The 13,276-nt window shown below is 34.7% G+C and overlaps 1 protein-coding gene across 6 annotated transcripts in view; it reads left to right on the top strand.

The window, feature by feature from the left end:
• HECTD1 (HECT domain E3 ubiquitin protein ligase 1) overlaps nucleotides 1-13,276 on the top strand; it is a 77,316-nt gene that overhangs the window by 61,455 nt on the left and 2,585 nt on the right. For 5 of the 6 annotated variants that reach the window (XM_019983529.2, XM_070775981.1, XM_019983531.2 and 2 more), the window contains 13 exons: nucleotides 615-771; nucleotides 4,306-4,528; nucleotides 5,670-5,724; nucleotides 5,957-6,139; nucleotides 6,535-6,742; nucleotides 6,827-6,912; nucleotides 7,065-7,192; nucleotides 8,573-8,774; nucleotides 10,137-10,274; nucleotides 10,544-11,151; nucleotides 11,974-12,052; nucleotides 12,151-12,244; nucleotides 12,941-13,091. In XM_019983529.2, coding sequence (XP_019839088.2) covers nucleotides 615-771; nucleotides 4,306-4,528; nucleotides 5,670-5,724; nucleotides 5,957-6,139; nucleotides 6,535-6,742; nucleotides 6,827-6,912; nucleotides 7,065-7,192; nucleotides 8,573-8,774; nucleotides 10,137-10,274; nucleotides 10,544-11,151; nucleotides 11,974-12,052; nucleotides 12,151-12,244; nucleotides 12,941-13,091 — 2,312 coding nt within the window. The remainder of the gene's footprint in view (nucleotides 1-614; nucleotides 772-4,305; nucleotides 4,529-5,669; nucleotides 5,725-5,956; nucleotides 6,140-6,534; nucleotides 6,743-6,826; nucleotides 6,913-7,064; nucleotides 7,193-8,572; nucleotides 8,775-10,136; nucleotides 10,275-10,543; nucleotides 11,152-11,973; nucleotides 12,053-12,150; nucleotides 12,245-12,940; nucleotides 13,092-13,276) is intronic. The other variant, XM_019983528.2, reaches the window with a different exon arrangement.

Genomic DNA, 13,276 nt, shown 5'->3' with positions numbered 1-13,276 from the left:
GATTTAAATCAGCTTCAAGCGCTGTATCTGTTTAGTGTGTAATTAAATTATTTAGAAATAATTATATGTTCACAATGAGTTGCAGAGACTGAAAAGTCTTGTGTGCCTTTTGTCAGTTTCTTCCAGTGGTTACATCGACCCAGTGTTTGTGTATGGTTCTTTATCATTTTATCACATATGTAAATTTGTGCAACCACCAGTAAAGGTGCTTTTTTTTTTTTTTTTTTTAAAGAAAATATTCACGTGTACTTTATTGTCAAAAGTGTTAATAAGGTCTGATTTACAAAAGCGTAAGGCTTTTTATGATTTCATTTGTCTTTTCCAGTATTTTTGAGAACTTTAAAGAAGCTGTTAGATACAATTCATAAAACCTCTGTTTATAAACATTTTCCCCAAAACCTACTTACTTTTGATAAATCATTAAGAAATGTGTATATATCTATACATGTTTGTGTTGGCTCATTTTGTGCTTAAGAAATATGGCTGAATAAGACTATAAAATACCTATAGAGAGAAGTACTCAACATATACCTTATTTTATAGATAGCATACCATTGTTGCAATAATGAAGACTTTTATAATGTTTATCTGTACATGGAATTTTATCTTTATAGGAAGAGGAAGAGTACGAAACTAAGGGGGGCCGCCGGAGAACATGGGACGATGATTACGTGCTCAAGCGGCAGTTTTCAGCTTTGGTTCCTGCTTTTGATCCTAGACCTGGTCGAACTAATGTCCAGCAGACAACTGATCTAGAAATTCCACCCCCAGGTATAAGATGTTTTATCTTTTGTGATTTAATTTTAATAGATTCCAGATTAAGTAGTTAAGTACTATATAGTTTAAAAAGTTAAGATACTACTTGTATATGCAGATTATAAATAACAGGTTTCAGGAAAAACTATATATCAGCCACAAATCCTTAAAAAATACAGCTTTTTTTTTTAAAAAGGAACAAAATACAGTATTTTATTTTTTCAGTTTTTATTGGAATAAAATTGCTTTTCACTGCTGTGTTAGTTTCTGCTGTACAGCAAAGTGAATCAGCTACACATATACATATGTCCTCTTTTTTGGATTTCCTTCCCATTTGGAGCACCACATAGTGTTGATTATATTTTATTTTTTATTGAAGTATAGTTGCTTTACAATGTTATGTTATTTTTTGTTGTATAGGAAAGTGATTCAGTTATACATATATGTACTCTTTTTCATATTTTTTGCATTATGGCTAATTACAGGATGTTGAATATAGTTCCCTGTGCTATACAGTAGGATTTTATTTATTTTATATATAGTAGTTTATATGTGTTAATCCCAGTCTCCTAATTTATCCCTCCCCCACTGCCTTTCCCATTTGATAATTATAAATTTGTTTTCTGTATCTATGAATCTGTTTGTTTCATAAATAAGTTCATTTGTATCATATTTTAGGTTACACATTTAAGTGATATCATATGGTATTTGTCTTTCTCTGACTTATTTCACTTATTTGTCTTTCTCTAACATAGTATGTTCATATCTAGGTTCATCCATGTTGCTGCAAATGGTGTTATTTAATTCTTTTTTATTGATAATAAATTACCGGTATTTATTAATAAATATTTTATAAATATATCAATAATTGAATATTGATTTATTAATAATTTTATGTATTTCTAGTTCATTGTGTGTGTGTGTGTATATATATACACATCACCTCTTCTTTATCCATTCATCTGTTGTTAGACATTTAGGTTGCCTCTATGTCTTGACTTATAAATTAGAGTATTTTGAAAATACACTGTTTTACAGTTGTATAAATTTTAAAGTAAGGCCTCATTTAAAGGTAGACAGTTTGTATTCTGTTTTCTACTAGATTAAAATTGTTAAACGTGGAGAAGGAAACGGCAACCCACTCCAGTAATCTTGCCTGGGAAATCCCATGGACAGAGGAACCTGGTGGGCAAAGAGTCAGACACTGAGGGAGGGGCAGGCGCTCGCTAGAGGCCCCAGAGCTTTTGATGGCAGAGCCAGCACTGTGGCTGAGGACTCCTGGCTCCCAGGCCTCTCTCACCAGATAGGAGCGTGGAAAACTAGTCTAAAATACGCCTGAGGGCTTTCCTGGAGGCTCAGTGGTAAAGAATCACCCCCCTGCCAAAGCAGGGGACGTGAGTTCCACCCCTGGTCTGGGAAGGCCACACGTGGCAGAGCAGCTGAGCCCATGCATTACAGCCACTGGGCCGGGGCTCTCGAGCCCGGGAGCCACAGAACTGAGGTCTGTGGGCACCAGAGCCCATGCTCCGCAACAAGAGGAGCCACAGCTAGAGAAAAGCCCACGCAGCATGAAGACCGTGCACAACCATAAATAAAATCATTAAAAAACAAAAAACAAAACAAAACAAAAAAAATTGTTAAACGTTACTCCCATTCAGCTTTTCTTTGAAAAGCTATGTAGTGGTTTTACTTATGGCCTCTGGAGTCAGTCAGCCTGAGTGGTAGCTCCATGTCTTACAACTCTATTTTGGATGTGGTAGGCACACTAACGGAGAAGGCAATGGCACCCCACTCCAGTACTCTTGCCTGGAAAATCCCATGGATGGAGGAGCCCAGTGGGCTGAAGTCCATGGGGTCGCTAGGAGTCGGACACGACTGAGCGTCTTCACTTTGACTTTTCACTTTCATGCACTGGAGAAGGAAATGGCAACCCACTCCAGTGTTCTTGCCTGGAGAATCCCAGGGTCAGGGGATCCTGGTGGGCTGCCGTCTCTGGGGTCGCACAGAGTCGGACACGACTGAAGTGACTTAGCAGCAGCACCAGGCACACTAATGGCCCCATGCACTCCACTGCCCTCCTGCCTCCACCCCGAAAGCTGTATAGGTCCTAACCTCTAGAATTTGTGAATATGTCACTTAAACATGAGAAAAGACTTTGGAGATGTGATTAAGAATCTTGAGATGGGGAAATTATCCTGATTTTCGGATGAGCCCAATGTAATCACAAGTGTCCTCATAAGAGAGCAACAGGAGGGTCAAAGTCAGAAAGCAGCAATTATACTGTTGAGGGGCCATTAGCCAAGGAAAATGGGAAGCTTCTGGATGCTAGAAAAAGCAAGGAAATGGATTCTTCCCTGGAGCCTCCAAAAGAAACAACGCCTTGCCAGCCCATTTTAGATTTCTTACCTCTAGAATTATAAGATAATACATTTGTGTTGTTTTAAACCACTCAGTTTGTGGTCATTTGTTACAGCAGCAATAGGAAACTAATCTGGGCAAATCCTTACCCTGTGCAAGCCTGACTTTCCTCATCTGTTATCTGGGGAAAACAGTAGTCCTTGTTTGACCATATAATTAAAAGGATTAAATGAGGTAAAATATAGAAAGTGCCTAGCGTGGTACGTGATGTGTGTCTCAATAAATGTCAGCTACTGCAATCAGTATATTATCCTTCAAGAAAACTTAGATGTTAGTGTGGACTGTACTTTTTACTTGATAGAAAGATACTTAAGTTAAATGTGAAAGTAAGTACACTTGATAGTATAACGCGTGGTAAATGACGTAGTATAATGGTGAGAAAGAGTATGAATAAAGATGTCTCAAATAGTAAAATCTACTCAGAGTACAAATAGGTACAAATTTTCGATAGAGCTCTTTAGCAATGTATTTCATATTTTTACTGCTACAAATTGGTGTTATAGAAGTATTCACTTTATACACAGGTGATTAAAGAAGTATTTTTAAAAACTTGGAAATGACCTTCATTATGTTTTGAGAATGGAATTGTTTCAGTTAAAGTACAATGGAATGTCATGCAGTGAATAAAATAATACCTTATAACACTGTATCTTGATATGAGGAAAAGATTCTTGAGATTTAAAAAGAGAGTACATCACTAAATAATTGTGAACCTAATTGTCTTTGTGTGTATGTACTTCATGATACACTCATTCAGTATACATAAAAAGTTGACAGGTCTTTAACTGAGTATGTGATTTTCTCTGGATGTAAGATTATTAATAATTTTAGAGTTATCTCATTTATAAAAATAAAATTTTCTGAAATACTAACAGTTGTATGTATATCATAATAAAAATAAGAGATTCATATCATATGCATAAATTCTACTCTAGAACCCTTTAAGTAGCATAGGTATAGTCTTCAAATTAAAAAAAAAAAAAAATTGAAACCAAGAGAATCTTAAGTAGCTGATCTCTTTAACTTATCCATGTCAGAAGGGCTGAGATTTCATGTGACCTGTCTCCTGATGGCACAGTCCTCTTTCTGGACTGCTTGTTTTAATGTTCTTCACATCTTCTGTATTTTTAGGAACACCTCATTCAGAGCTTTTGGAAGAAGTTGAATGTACTCCATCACCTCGATTAGCCCTCACTTTAAAAGTAACAGGTCTTGGAACAACTCGTGAAGTTGAATTACCACTCACTAATTTCAGATCAACCATCTTTTACTATGTACAGAAATTGCTTCAGTTGTCATGTAATGGCAATGTGAAATCAGATAAACTTAGGCGTATTTGGGAGCCAACATACACGTAAGAAATTTTGATTTAATATTTTAAGTAGATATTTTCATAGTATATAAGCCAAGTATTATATTTTCTATATTTTGTATTATAAGAACAGAAAAGATTAAGTTCTCTCAGTTTATAGGAATAGATAAGAACATTTCTGACTCCTGATCTATAAAGGTTAATGTTTACAACTGGAAGGAACTTTAGACTAATTCCTTATTTCATGATTGTTGAACTCTTTGACCAGGATTGTGTATGAAATAGTAAATATTTTCTACGTTTGAGAGTCTCTGAGTTAAGCATACCTCTCTTTGTTCTTCATTTATCTGTTCAACAAATTACTGTCAATGACCTTGGCCAAAATTTATATAACATTTTAGTACTTTGTTTTCTAATCTGTAAAATGAGAGCAGTTGTGAGGAATCTGCAAATTAATATATATAAAGTAGATTCAGTGCTATCTGGAATGTAGAGGGTGCTCAGTAAGTATTACCTATCATAATATTTATTATGTAATAATATGAATTTATATAGTTTAATATTATAACTATTATAGTCATCCTGCATGACTTTATTTTTGTTAGTTTCTATATCTGATGTTCTGTTAACATCATTGATAATCTTATATAATGTTTAATAAAGTAATCTATGTCTTTTTGAGACAGAACAGAAGGTCATCATGGCATACTCTTCCTTCAGTTTTAATTGGAATAATTAAAGTTGACAATTTGATCTCAACTGCCTTACATGAACATAAGGGCTCTTGGCCCTTCTTACTCTTATCCATCTAGATACAAACACATCTCATTTTTATAACAATATGTGAAAGCTATAATACAAGATATAGCATATTCATTTCTTTAAAAGTTCCAGGTTTGATATATGTTTTCTTCTTAATAATGCTAAATTTATAAGCCACAACTTTTTCAGGAATATGATTTCTGCTACTTTTCCCGGTTTAACAGATTAATACTTTTTCTAAATATGCTTGATCTTAGTCAAAAGGTGGAGAAGTGATACATTTTTTCTTAATAAATTCTCTGAGTTCAGTGTTTAAGCATATAGTGACCTCATCATATGTTTTTAAAGAATTGAAGCCTTATTGGAAAGAACACAAACCATTTGATTTATGAATTAACTTGAATAATATCTTCATGTTTAGAATTATGTACAGAGAAATGAAGGATTCTGACAAAGAAAAGGAAAATGGAAAAATGGTAAGTATTTTTAGGAAATGAATCTTTATTCTTGGCTACTTAGTAAAAGAAAAAGAAAAGCAAAGAAAAACTAACACTGTGTTTCAGTTGAACAATTGAGGGAGAAATCAGCAACATGGGATTCTTCAGATTAGCTTAAATGCATGATCTTGAAGCCACCTTACGAAATGCATGTGAAATACCATAGACTTTATAATCAGGAAAGGCCAACATTTGGTTTTTCCTATTGTAGGGTTGTTGGTCTATAGAGCATGTGGAACAGTACCTTGGCACTGATGAATTACCAAAGAATGACTTGATAACCTACCTGCAGAAGAATGCAGACGCCGCTTTCCTGCGCCACTGGAAATTAACTGGCACTAATAAAAGTATTAGGAAAAACAGAAATTGTTCTCAGCTCATAGCTGCATATAAGGTATATATTGGCATCAAGACACTGTTTTGATTGGGAATGGCTTTGCTTTGTTTGCAGCTTTTTAAGTATTCTTACAGAAGAGCAGTTCGTTGGGACATACTAAAAAATGAGGTTGAATTAACATTGTTGATATGCCAATGCTAAAATTTCAAATTTGGTTTGTGGCATTGGATCTAAATACATAGTTTTAACTGTGGCTTTCAGTAGTTATATTTTGAGAATTTTATTGGTTTAGAACACATTAAGCCTTGACTTGGGTGATACTGTTTTTATTTTAAAAGAACGCATTTTTTTTTTTTTTTTTTAAGAATTCGAGCTTTTTCACATTAATACTAATAGGATGATATATTGTTTTTCTTGAAAATGATTAATGGCTGGTTTTCCTGTTTCTATAGGATTTTTGTGAGCATGGAACAAAGTCTGGGTTAAACCAGGGGGCCATTTCTACTCTTCAAAGTAGTGATATTCTGAATTTGACAAAAGAACAACCTCAGGCCAAAGCAGGCAATGGGCAGAATTCATGTGGCGTGGAAGACGTCCTTCAGCTCCTGCGTATTCTGTATATAGTTGCAAGTGACCCTTACTCAAGAATATCCCAGGAAGGTCTGTAAGAATCCTTGTTTCATTTCTGTGGCATTTAAACAAATAAGTCAGTTTATATTTTTATTGATTCTATTACTTTTACAGAAGGTGATGAGCAGCCTCAGTTTACTTTTCCACCAGATGAATTCACTAGCAAAAAAATCACAACAAAAATTTTGCAGCAAATTGAGGTAATAAGACCAGATAGTTGAACTCTTGAATCTGTTGGACTTTCAAAGTATTACCTCTCCTTCTTTTTCTTCCTCTCACCATTTGTCCTGTTAAGAATCGACTCCCTTTTGTCTTTGTTAATAATAAGACTTTGTTATTTGTTAAATTGCAGGAACCGTTGGCATTGGCAAGTGGAGCTCTGCCAGACTGGTGTGAACAGTTAACCAGCAAGTGTCCTTTTCTAATACCGTTCGAAACTAGACAGCTTTATTTCACATGTACAGCATTTGGTGCATCAAGGTAGGAAGTGTGTCTTCTTATTTTTTAATGTTTTATATAAGCTTAAAATATACTTTATATCAAGACTGATGCAGAGAATATATTGGTTTCTTGTAAAGAGTTGTCAATATTTGGAAATTCCCTGATGGTCCCATGGTTTGGACTCCACGCTTTCACTGCCAAGGGTGAAGGTTCAGTTCCTGGTGGGGGAACTATGATCTTTCAAGCTGTGTGGCATGGCCAAAAAAAAAAAAAAAAAAGAGTTGGCAACTTTTAAACATTTTTTGGTTTCTGGTTGTACATAAGCATTCTTAGAACAGTGTGGATTTAAGTGCTGTGCTTTCCATCAGCTAGCATTTATTGTACAGTATTTAAGTGGTTTACATAAATTTTTAGTTGCTGAAATTCCCAAGAATATAAAATTTAATGCTTGAAAATATCTTTGACATAACATTAAAATATATCTTTTGGCCATTATTTTTCTCTTGCTACCATGTAACATACTGTAAATTTTACTTTTTGTTTTTCTGTCTCCTTCATTAGATGAGAGTTTCATGAGGGCAGGGGTTTCTGGCAGTTTGGTTCACTGCTCTCATTGTGCTGTATGTTGTACTGTATGTAATGGATGTACATTGTACTGCTCTCATTGTAGTTGCTCCATAAATATTTACTAAATGATTGAATACCCAGAGTAATTTCAAAGTAGATGTAAAAAAGTTATAATTTAAATGGATCTGCCTGTTTCCCTGATAAGTTACATTTGTTGTACCATTTTATATCCTTTACCAAGCATTTGTGCGCATAACACTAGGCAGTAAAGAACACTGAATGCTAACCATTAGACCACCAGGGAACTCCTGATTTTTATAAGTGAGGAAATTGATTCTCAAAGTATATAGCTGATTGGTCTCAGGGTACCCAAAAAGTTACAGCACATATGGTAGATCTTTCATCTTGTTATTCTTAGTTCAGGAGTCTTTCTTCATCCTAGATGGGTTAGCTCTGCGTTGTTACAAAGAAAATGTTTCAAACTCACAATACTGTTTCAGTGGTGGATTTAGTTATTTAATAAAGATAGCTTAACCATTTTTTACATTCTCTGATTTAGGAAATGTTTATGTTATTAGGTATTATGAGTTTGTCAGTATTTTTATGTGTTGTGTGGGATTGGACCACAGACCTTAATTTTGATCTGTTAATTGCTAAAATAAAAAGGGAAAATACAGACTCAGTATTTTCTCAATTTATTTAAGGAAATTAAAAAAAAGATTAGTGTATCTGATCACCTGATAAAATACTATTTTTAAAAGATTCTTAAATATTTTGAATTTTGTTGCTTGTGTAGTAGTACAATCAACTGTTGCTGTAGGCCACAGCTACAGAGATGTTTTTCTATTTCAGAGCAATTGTGTGGCTACAAAACCGACGTGAGGCCACTGTGGAAAGAACAAGGACCACAAGTAGTGTGAGGCGAGATGATCCTGGAGAGTTCCGTGTTGGTCGTCTCAAGCACGAAAGAGTAAAAGTTCCACGTGGTGAATCACTGATGGAGTGGGCCGAGAATGTCATGCAAATACACGCAGATCGGAAATCAGTGCTTGAGGTACCGCTATATAAATTTCTTTTCTTGTGCAGGAATGACAACCAGAGTCAATCTCTGTTCTTCCACTGCATAAAAACTACATTAGGGGAAAAAAACTGCATTAGATACAAGTGTAGAGGGATTCCTCTGCCTTCGGGGTAAAGGCCTTCTCCTCTGGCAGGGCATCTCTCATGAGAGGATGTCAGCTCACCTCCTCAGGATCAGGATCTCATGGCTTAATGAGCAGCAAAGAGTATCTTCACTCATGAAGTGGGAGAGCGCTTGGTCCGTTTGCAGGACACCGCTCATTTCTTAGCAAAGCCTGAACCAAGTAACTGTATTCCACAAAGGCTTCTGATACTCCAAATTTTACCTTTATATTAATTAATGCTGTGCCACAAGATACCTGCTTTTTTTGGAGCATGTGTGTTTTGTAGTATTTAACTTGAATTGTGCTTGGTGTTGTATCATGGGTTTTTGTTTCTGTATTGAGAAATTTGATAGCAATTGGCTGTAGGAAATTCATTATATTTACTGCAGAGATGTTATTGTGGGCATTGTTGATTATATTCCTTATATATGAGAGACAAAGAAATACCTCTCCTGTCACAGGTGTCAGCCACCTGATTTGCTTATTTTTTGGATCACAGACTGTGGTAAATATGATACATCTCTAGAAAATGTATAAGTCTTATGGTTTTCACTTTAAAATTTCTGTGCCTGGGAATTCCCTGGCAGTCCAGTGGTTAGGACTCCACACTTGCACTGCAGGGGACACCGGTTCAGTCACCACGCGGATCAGTCAAAAAGAAGAAAGAAATTTCTGTGCCTTCATCTGTTCTTTTACCCATATGTTCCTCTAATGTAGATAATTCTTAATTATTATTTTACCATGTATGTATATTTTTATACGCTGCCTCAAATTTCTAGAAAACATGGAATATGTATAAAAATCCTTAAAGTGATTGCTGGAAGTCAGAAATAAGTGAAAGAGTTTAGGTTTTAGTGTCACATAGACAGACACACACAGACACAGATCTGTATACCATCATTTCCTCAAGCAAATGATAGAACCTCTTTATCTAAAATTTGACTTGCTTTGATGTGAAAAGGAGATGATAGGTTATTTTGTAGGTTTGTTGTGAGAAGTAAATTGATGTATGAACAATGCTAACTACAGTGTTTGAATATGGAATAGTGTACAACAAATCAAATTTCTCTTTAGAAAAACTAAAATAAAAACTGTTGTGTGGCTTATATTATACCACTGCTATTTTAAAAAAACATATTACAGTAGGACTGGATTTTGGCAAGAATGGGATCATTACAGAAATGATTTTTTTAAAGCTTACTTTCCCTCATAATTTATTTGTTCATGTTTAGGTTGAATTTTTAGGAGAAGAAGGAACTGGTTTGGGGCCCACCTTAGAGTTCTATGCTCTGGTAGCAGCAGAATTCCAGAGAACTGACTTGGGAGCTTGGCTTTGTGATGACAACTTTCCAGATGATGAATCTCGTCATGTAAGATTAATTTCCTATTTCATGATTTGATTGCGATTCAGCTTTTAGAAAGTTAGAAAGTTAAAAATTGGATATGCTTTCAGAACATGAGTCAGGTTTTCTGACTCTGCTTTTATTATTGAATAATCTTGATATTATTAAAAGATAAAATTTAGTCAACAAAGCATATTTAATAAAGTGTGTTTATAGATACTATCTAGCACAGTTAAGATGTTTAATGTTTATGGGTCTTTTGATTTTATTTGCATTTCTTCTTCTAAAAAAATCAGGTTGATCTTGGAGGTGGATTGAAACCTCCCGGATACTATGTGCAGAGATCATGTGGACTGTTTACGGCTCCATTTCCACAAGACAGTGACGAGCTTGAAAGGATCACAAAACTCTTTCATTTCCTTGGAATTTTCTTGGCCAAATGCATTCAAGACAATAGACTTGTGGACTTACCTATTTCCAAACCTTTCTTTAAACTTATGTGTATGGGGGACATTAAAAGTAATATGAGCAAACTGATTTATGAGTCACGAGGCGACAGAGACCTACACTGCACTGAAAGTCAGTCTGAAGCCTCTACAGAAGAAGGGCATGACTCACTCTCAGTAGGAAGCTTTGAGGAGGATTCAAAATCAGAATTCATTCTAGATCCCCCCAAACCAAAACCGCCAGCTTGGTTTAATGGAATTTTAACTTGGGAAGACTTTGAACTAGTAAACCCACACAGAGCCAGATTTTTAAAAGAAATTAAAGACCTTGCCATCAAGAGGCGCCAGATTTTAAGCAACAAAGGTCTTTCTGAAGACGAGAAGAACACAAAATTACAAGAACTAGTGCTGAAGAATCCATCAGGTTCTGGGCCTCCACTTAGCATAGAGGATTTAGGGTAAGCTTTATATATATATATTAATTCACTTATATATATACTTTCATATATATATATATATACTTTCATATATATATATATATACTTTCATATATATATATATATATATACTTTCATATATACATATACACACACATACATACATACACACACGCATACTTCAGCCTAATGGATGAGTAAGGTCTAAAGCTTTTGTTCCTTTGTCTTCAGTAATTTGCAATAAGCCTGGTCCCCAGTGGTTGCATTAACTAACTCGGATACTGCAGATTTTTCATAAAATTCTATTAATTTGTATCCATGTAATTATTATATCCTTGTTATATTTAACTGTGATTTTGGATTGACTGCAAGGCTTTGCTTTCCTTTTTTTCCTTTCTTCTTTTGAGAATATTGAGAAGTTATGTTTAATATATTCAAGGTTTTATTTGAGGTGAGAATAACAATAGAGCATTAATGACTTGTGTAAAGCAACAGTTTCTGTTTTTTAAAAAAAAATCTTATAAACATGTTGCTGCCATAATTCATTGCAGAAATCTTTAGTTCATTAATTTTGTGCCATAAGGAGGAAGTGAAACATGGAAACATGAAAGGTGATGTTTCATGCGACTTCTGCAAAACCAGGTTTGGTAACAGTTGTCCAGATCGTTTTCTTGCACAGGGGTTTGCATTTTAAAAGGCCCCATATTTAACATCTAATCTGGAAGAGTGATTTTGTTATTATTGCGTGTATGGAAGGGTTCGTGGTTTTGGCAGCAGTGTTTTAAAATTAAACACCAGTGTTAGTTGAATGTTAATCTAATTCTTTTTTTTCTGCCCTCCCAGTTTAAATTTCCAGTTTTGCCCTTCCTCAAGAATATATGGTTTTACAGCTGTGGATCTCAAGCCAAGTGGTGAAGATGAGGTACAAATTTTGCTTTTAAAAATGTTTGTAAATTCAGAAAAATCCTCTTAAAATATTCCTAGATATTAACAATTACCTTGACAAATTTTCCTTTGCAGATGATAACAATGGATAATGCAGAAGAATATGTGGATTTGATGTTTGACTTTTGCATGCATACGGGTATTCAGAAACAGATGGAAGCCTTCAGAGGTAATTTTAAGGCTCTTTAGCTTAATCCCTCTCCTTTTACTTTGAGACACCGAAATTAAGATACTGCTATGCTCAAAAATTAGACTATGCTAGTAATCTCTAGATTTGTCATCTAGTTTTTTGTCTTCCCAACAGTTAGGTCAGGTCCTACAGGGTACCCGGAACAGATTGAACCATTTTCAAGCTGTAGCATACCCTAAGCTGCTCTTCCTCAGTAATGAGGGACCTACTTTGGCTTTTGTTTTTTCATTTGTAAGTGGATATAAGGTTGCATACAGGATCAGGATGAATTAAACCATATTAGAACCTAAAGTCTTAAGGTAAAGAGTGAAGCAAAATATATTGAACTGTTTATCACTTACTAGTTTTTAAAATGAGAACTTTGCTTTGGCTGGCTTGTATGACATAAAGAACTGGTTGGGAAATTATTGGAATTTGGCTACAGACCATAGTGTCTGAATATTCTCTCTACATATACATCTGTGATACTAAGCAAAGATTTCTGTATTTAAAACCCTAGCACAGTTTTTATTTCAAGCTACTTTAATTTTTATTGGCTTTTTCAAATATTTATATTTGTCTTCTGTCCATTTAGTTGAGTATTTTGATTTGAAATTTGTGGTTTTGAAATTGTAACTTGGAAACACAAACTCAGTTGTGTTTTGTTTTTGTTTTTTTGCTGTGTGTAAAATGTAGATGGGTTTAATAAAGTTTTTCCAATGGAGAAATTAAGTTCCTTCAGCCATGAAGAGGTCCAAATGATTCTTTGTGGAAATCAGTCACCATCCTGGGCAGCAGAGGATATTATTAATTATACTGAACCTAAGTTGGGTTATACACGTGACAGGTATGTGTTGGTTATTTTCTAAGATAGACAAATTGTTTATGTTTATCTTAGAATGGCAGGTTCTCTAAATGACTCAGTGAATTATATGCATAAAATGAGAAAGCAATTAAGTCTCACCATTATCAAGATACATATTCATGGATAAGCCTGAGTTTATATAGAAAGTCACCTGAATCTTAGCTGAT

The sequence above is a fragment of the Bos indicus genome, chromosome 21 (genome assembly GCF_029378745.1).
Source record: "Bos indicus isolate NIAB-ARS_2022 breed Sahiwal x Tharparkar chromosome 21, NIAB-ARS_B.indTharparkar_mat_pri_1.0, whole genome shotgun sequence".
In the NCBI taxonomy this organism is placed as follows: Eukaryota; Metazoa; Chordata; class Mammalia; order Artiodactyla; family Bovidae; genus Bos; species Bos indicus.
This window is presented reverse-complemented; position numbering and strand designations above follow the sequence as displayed.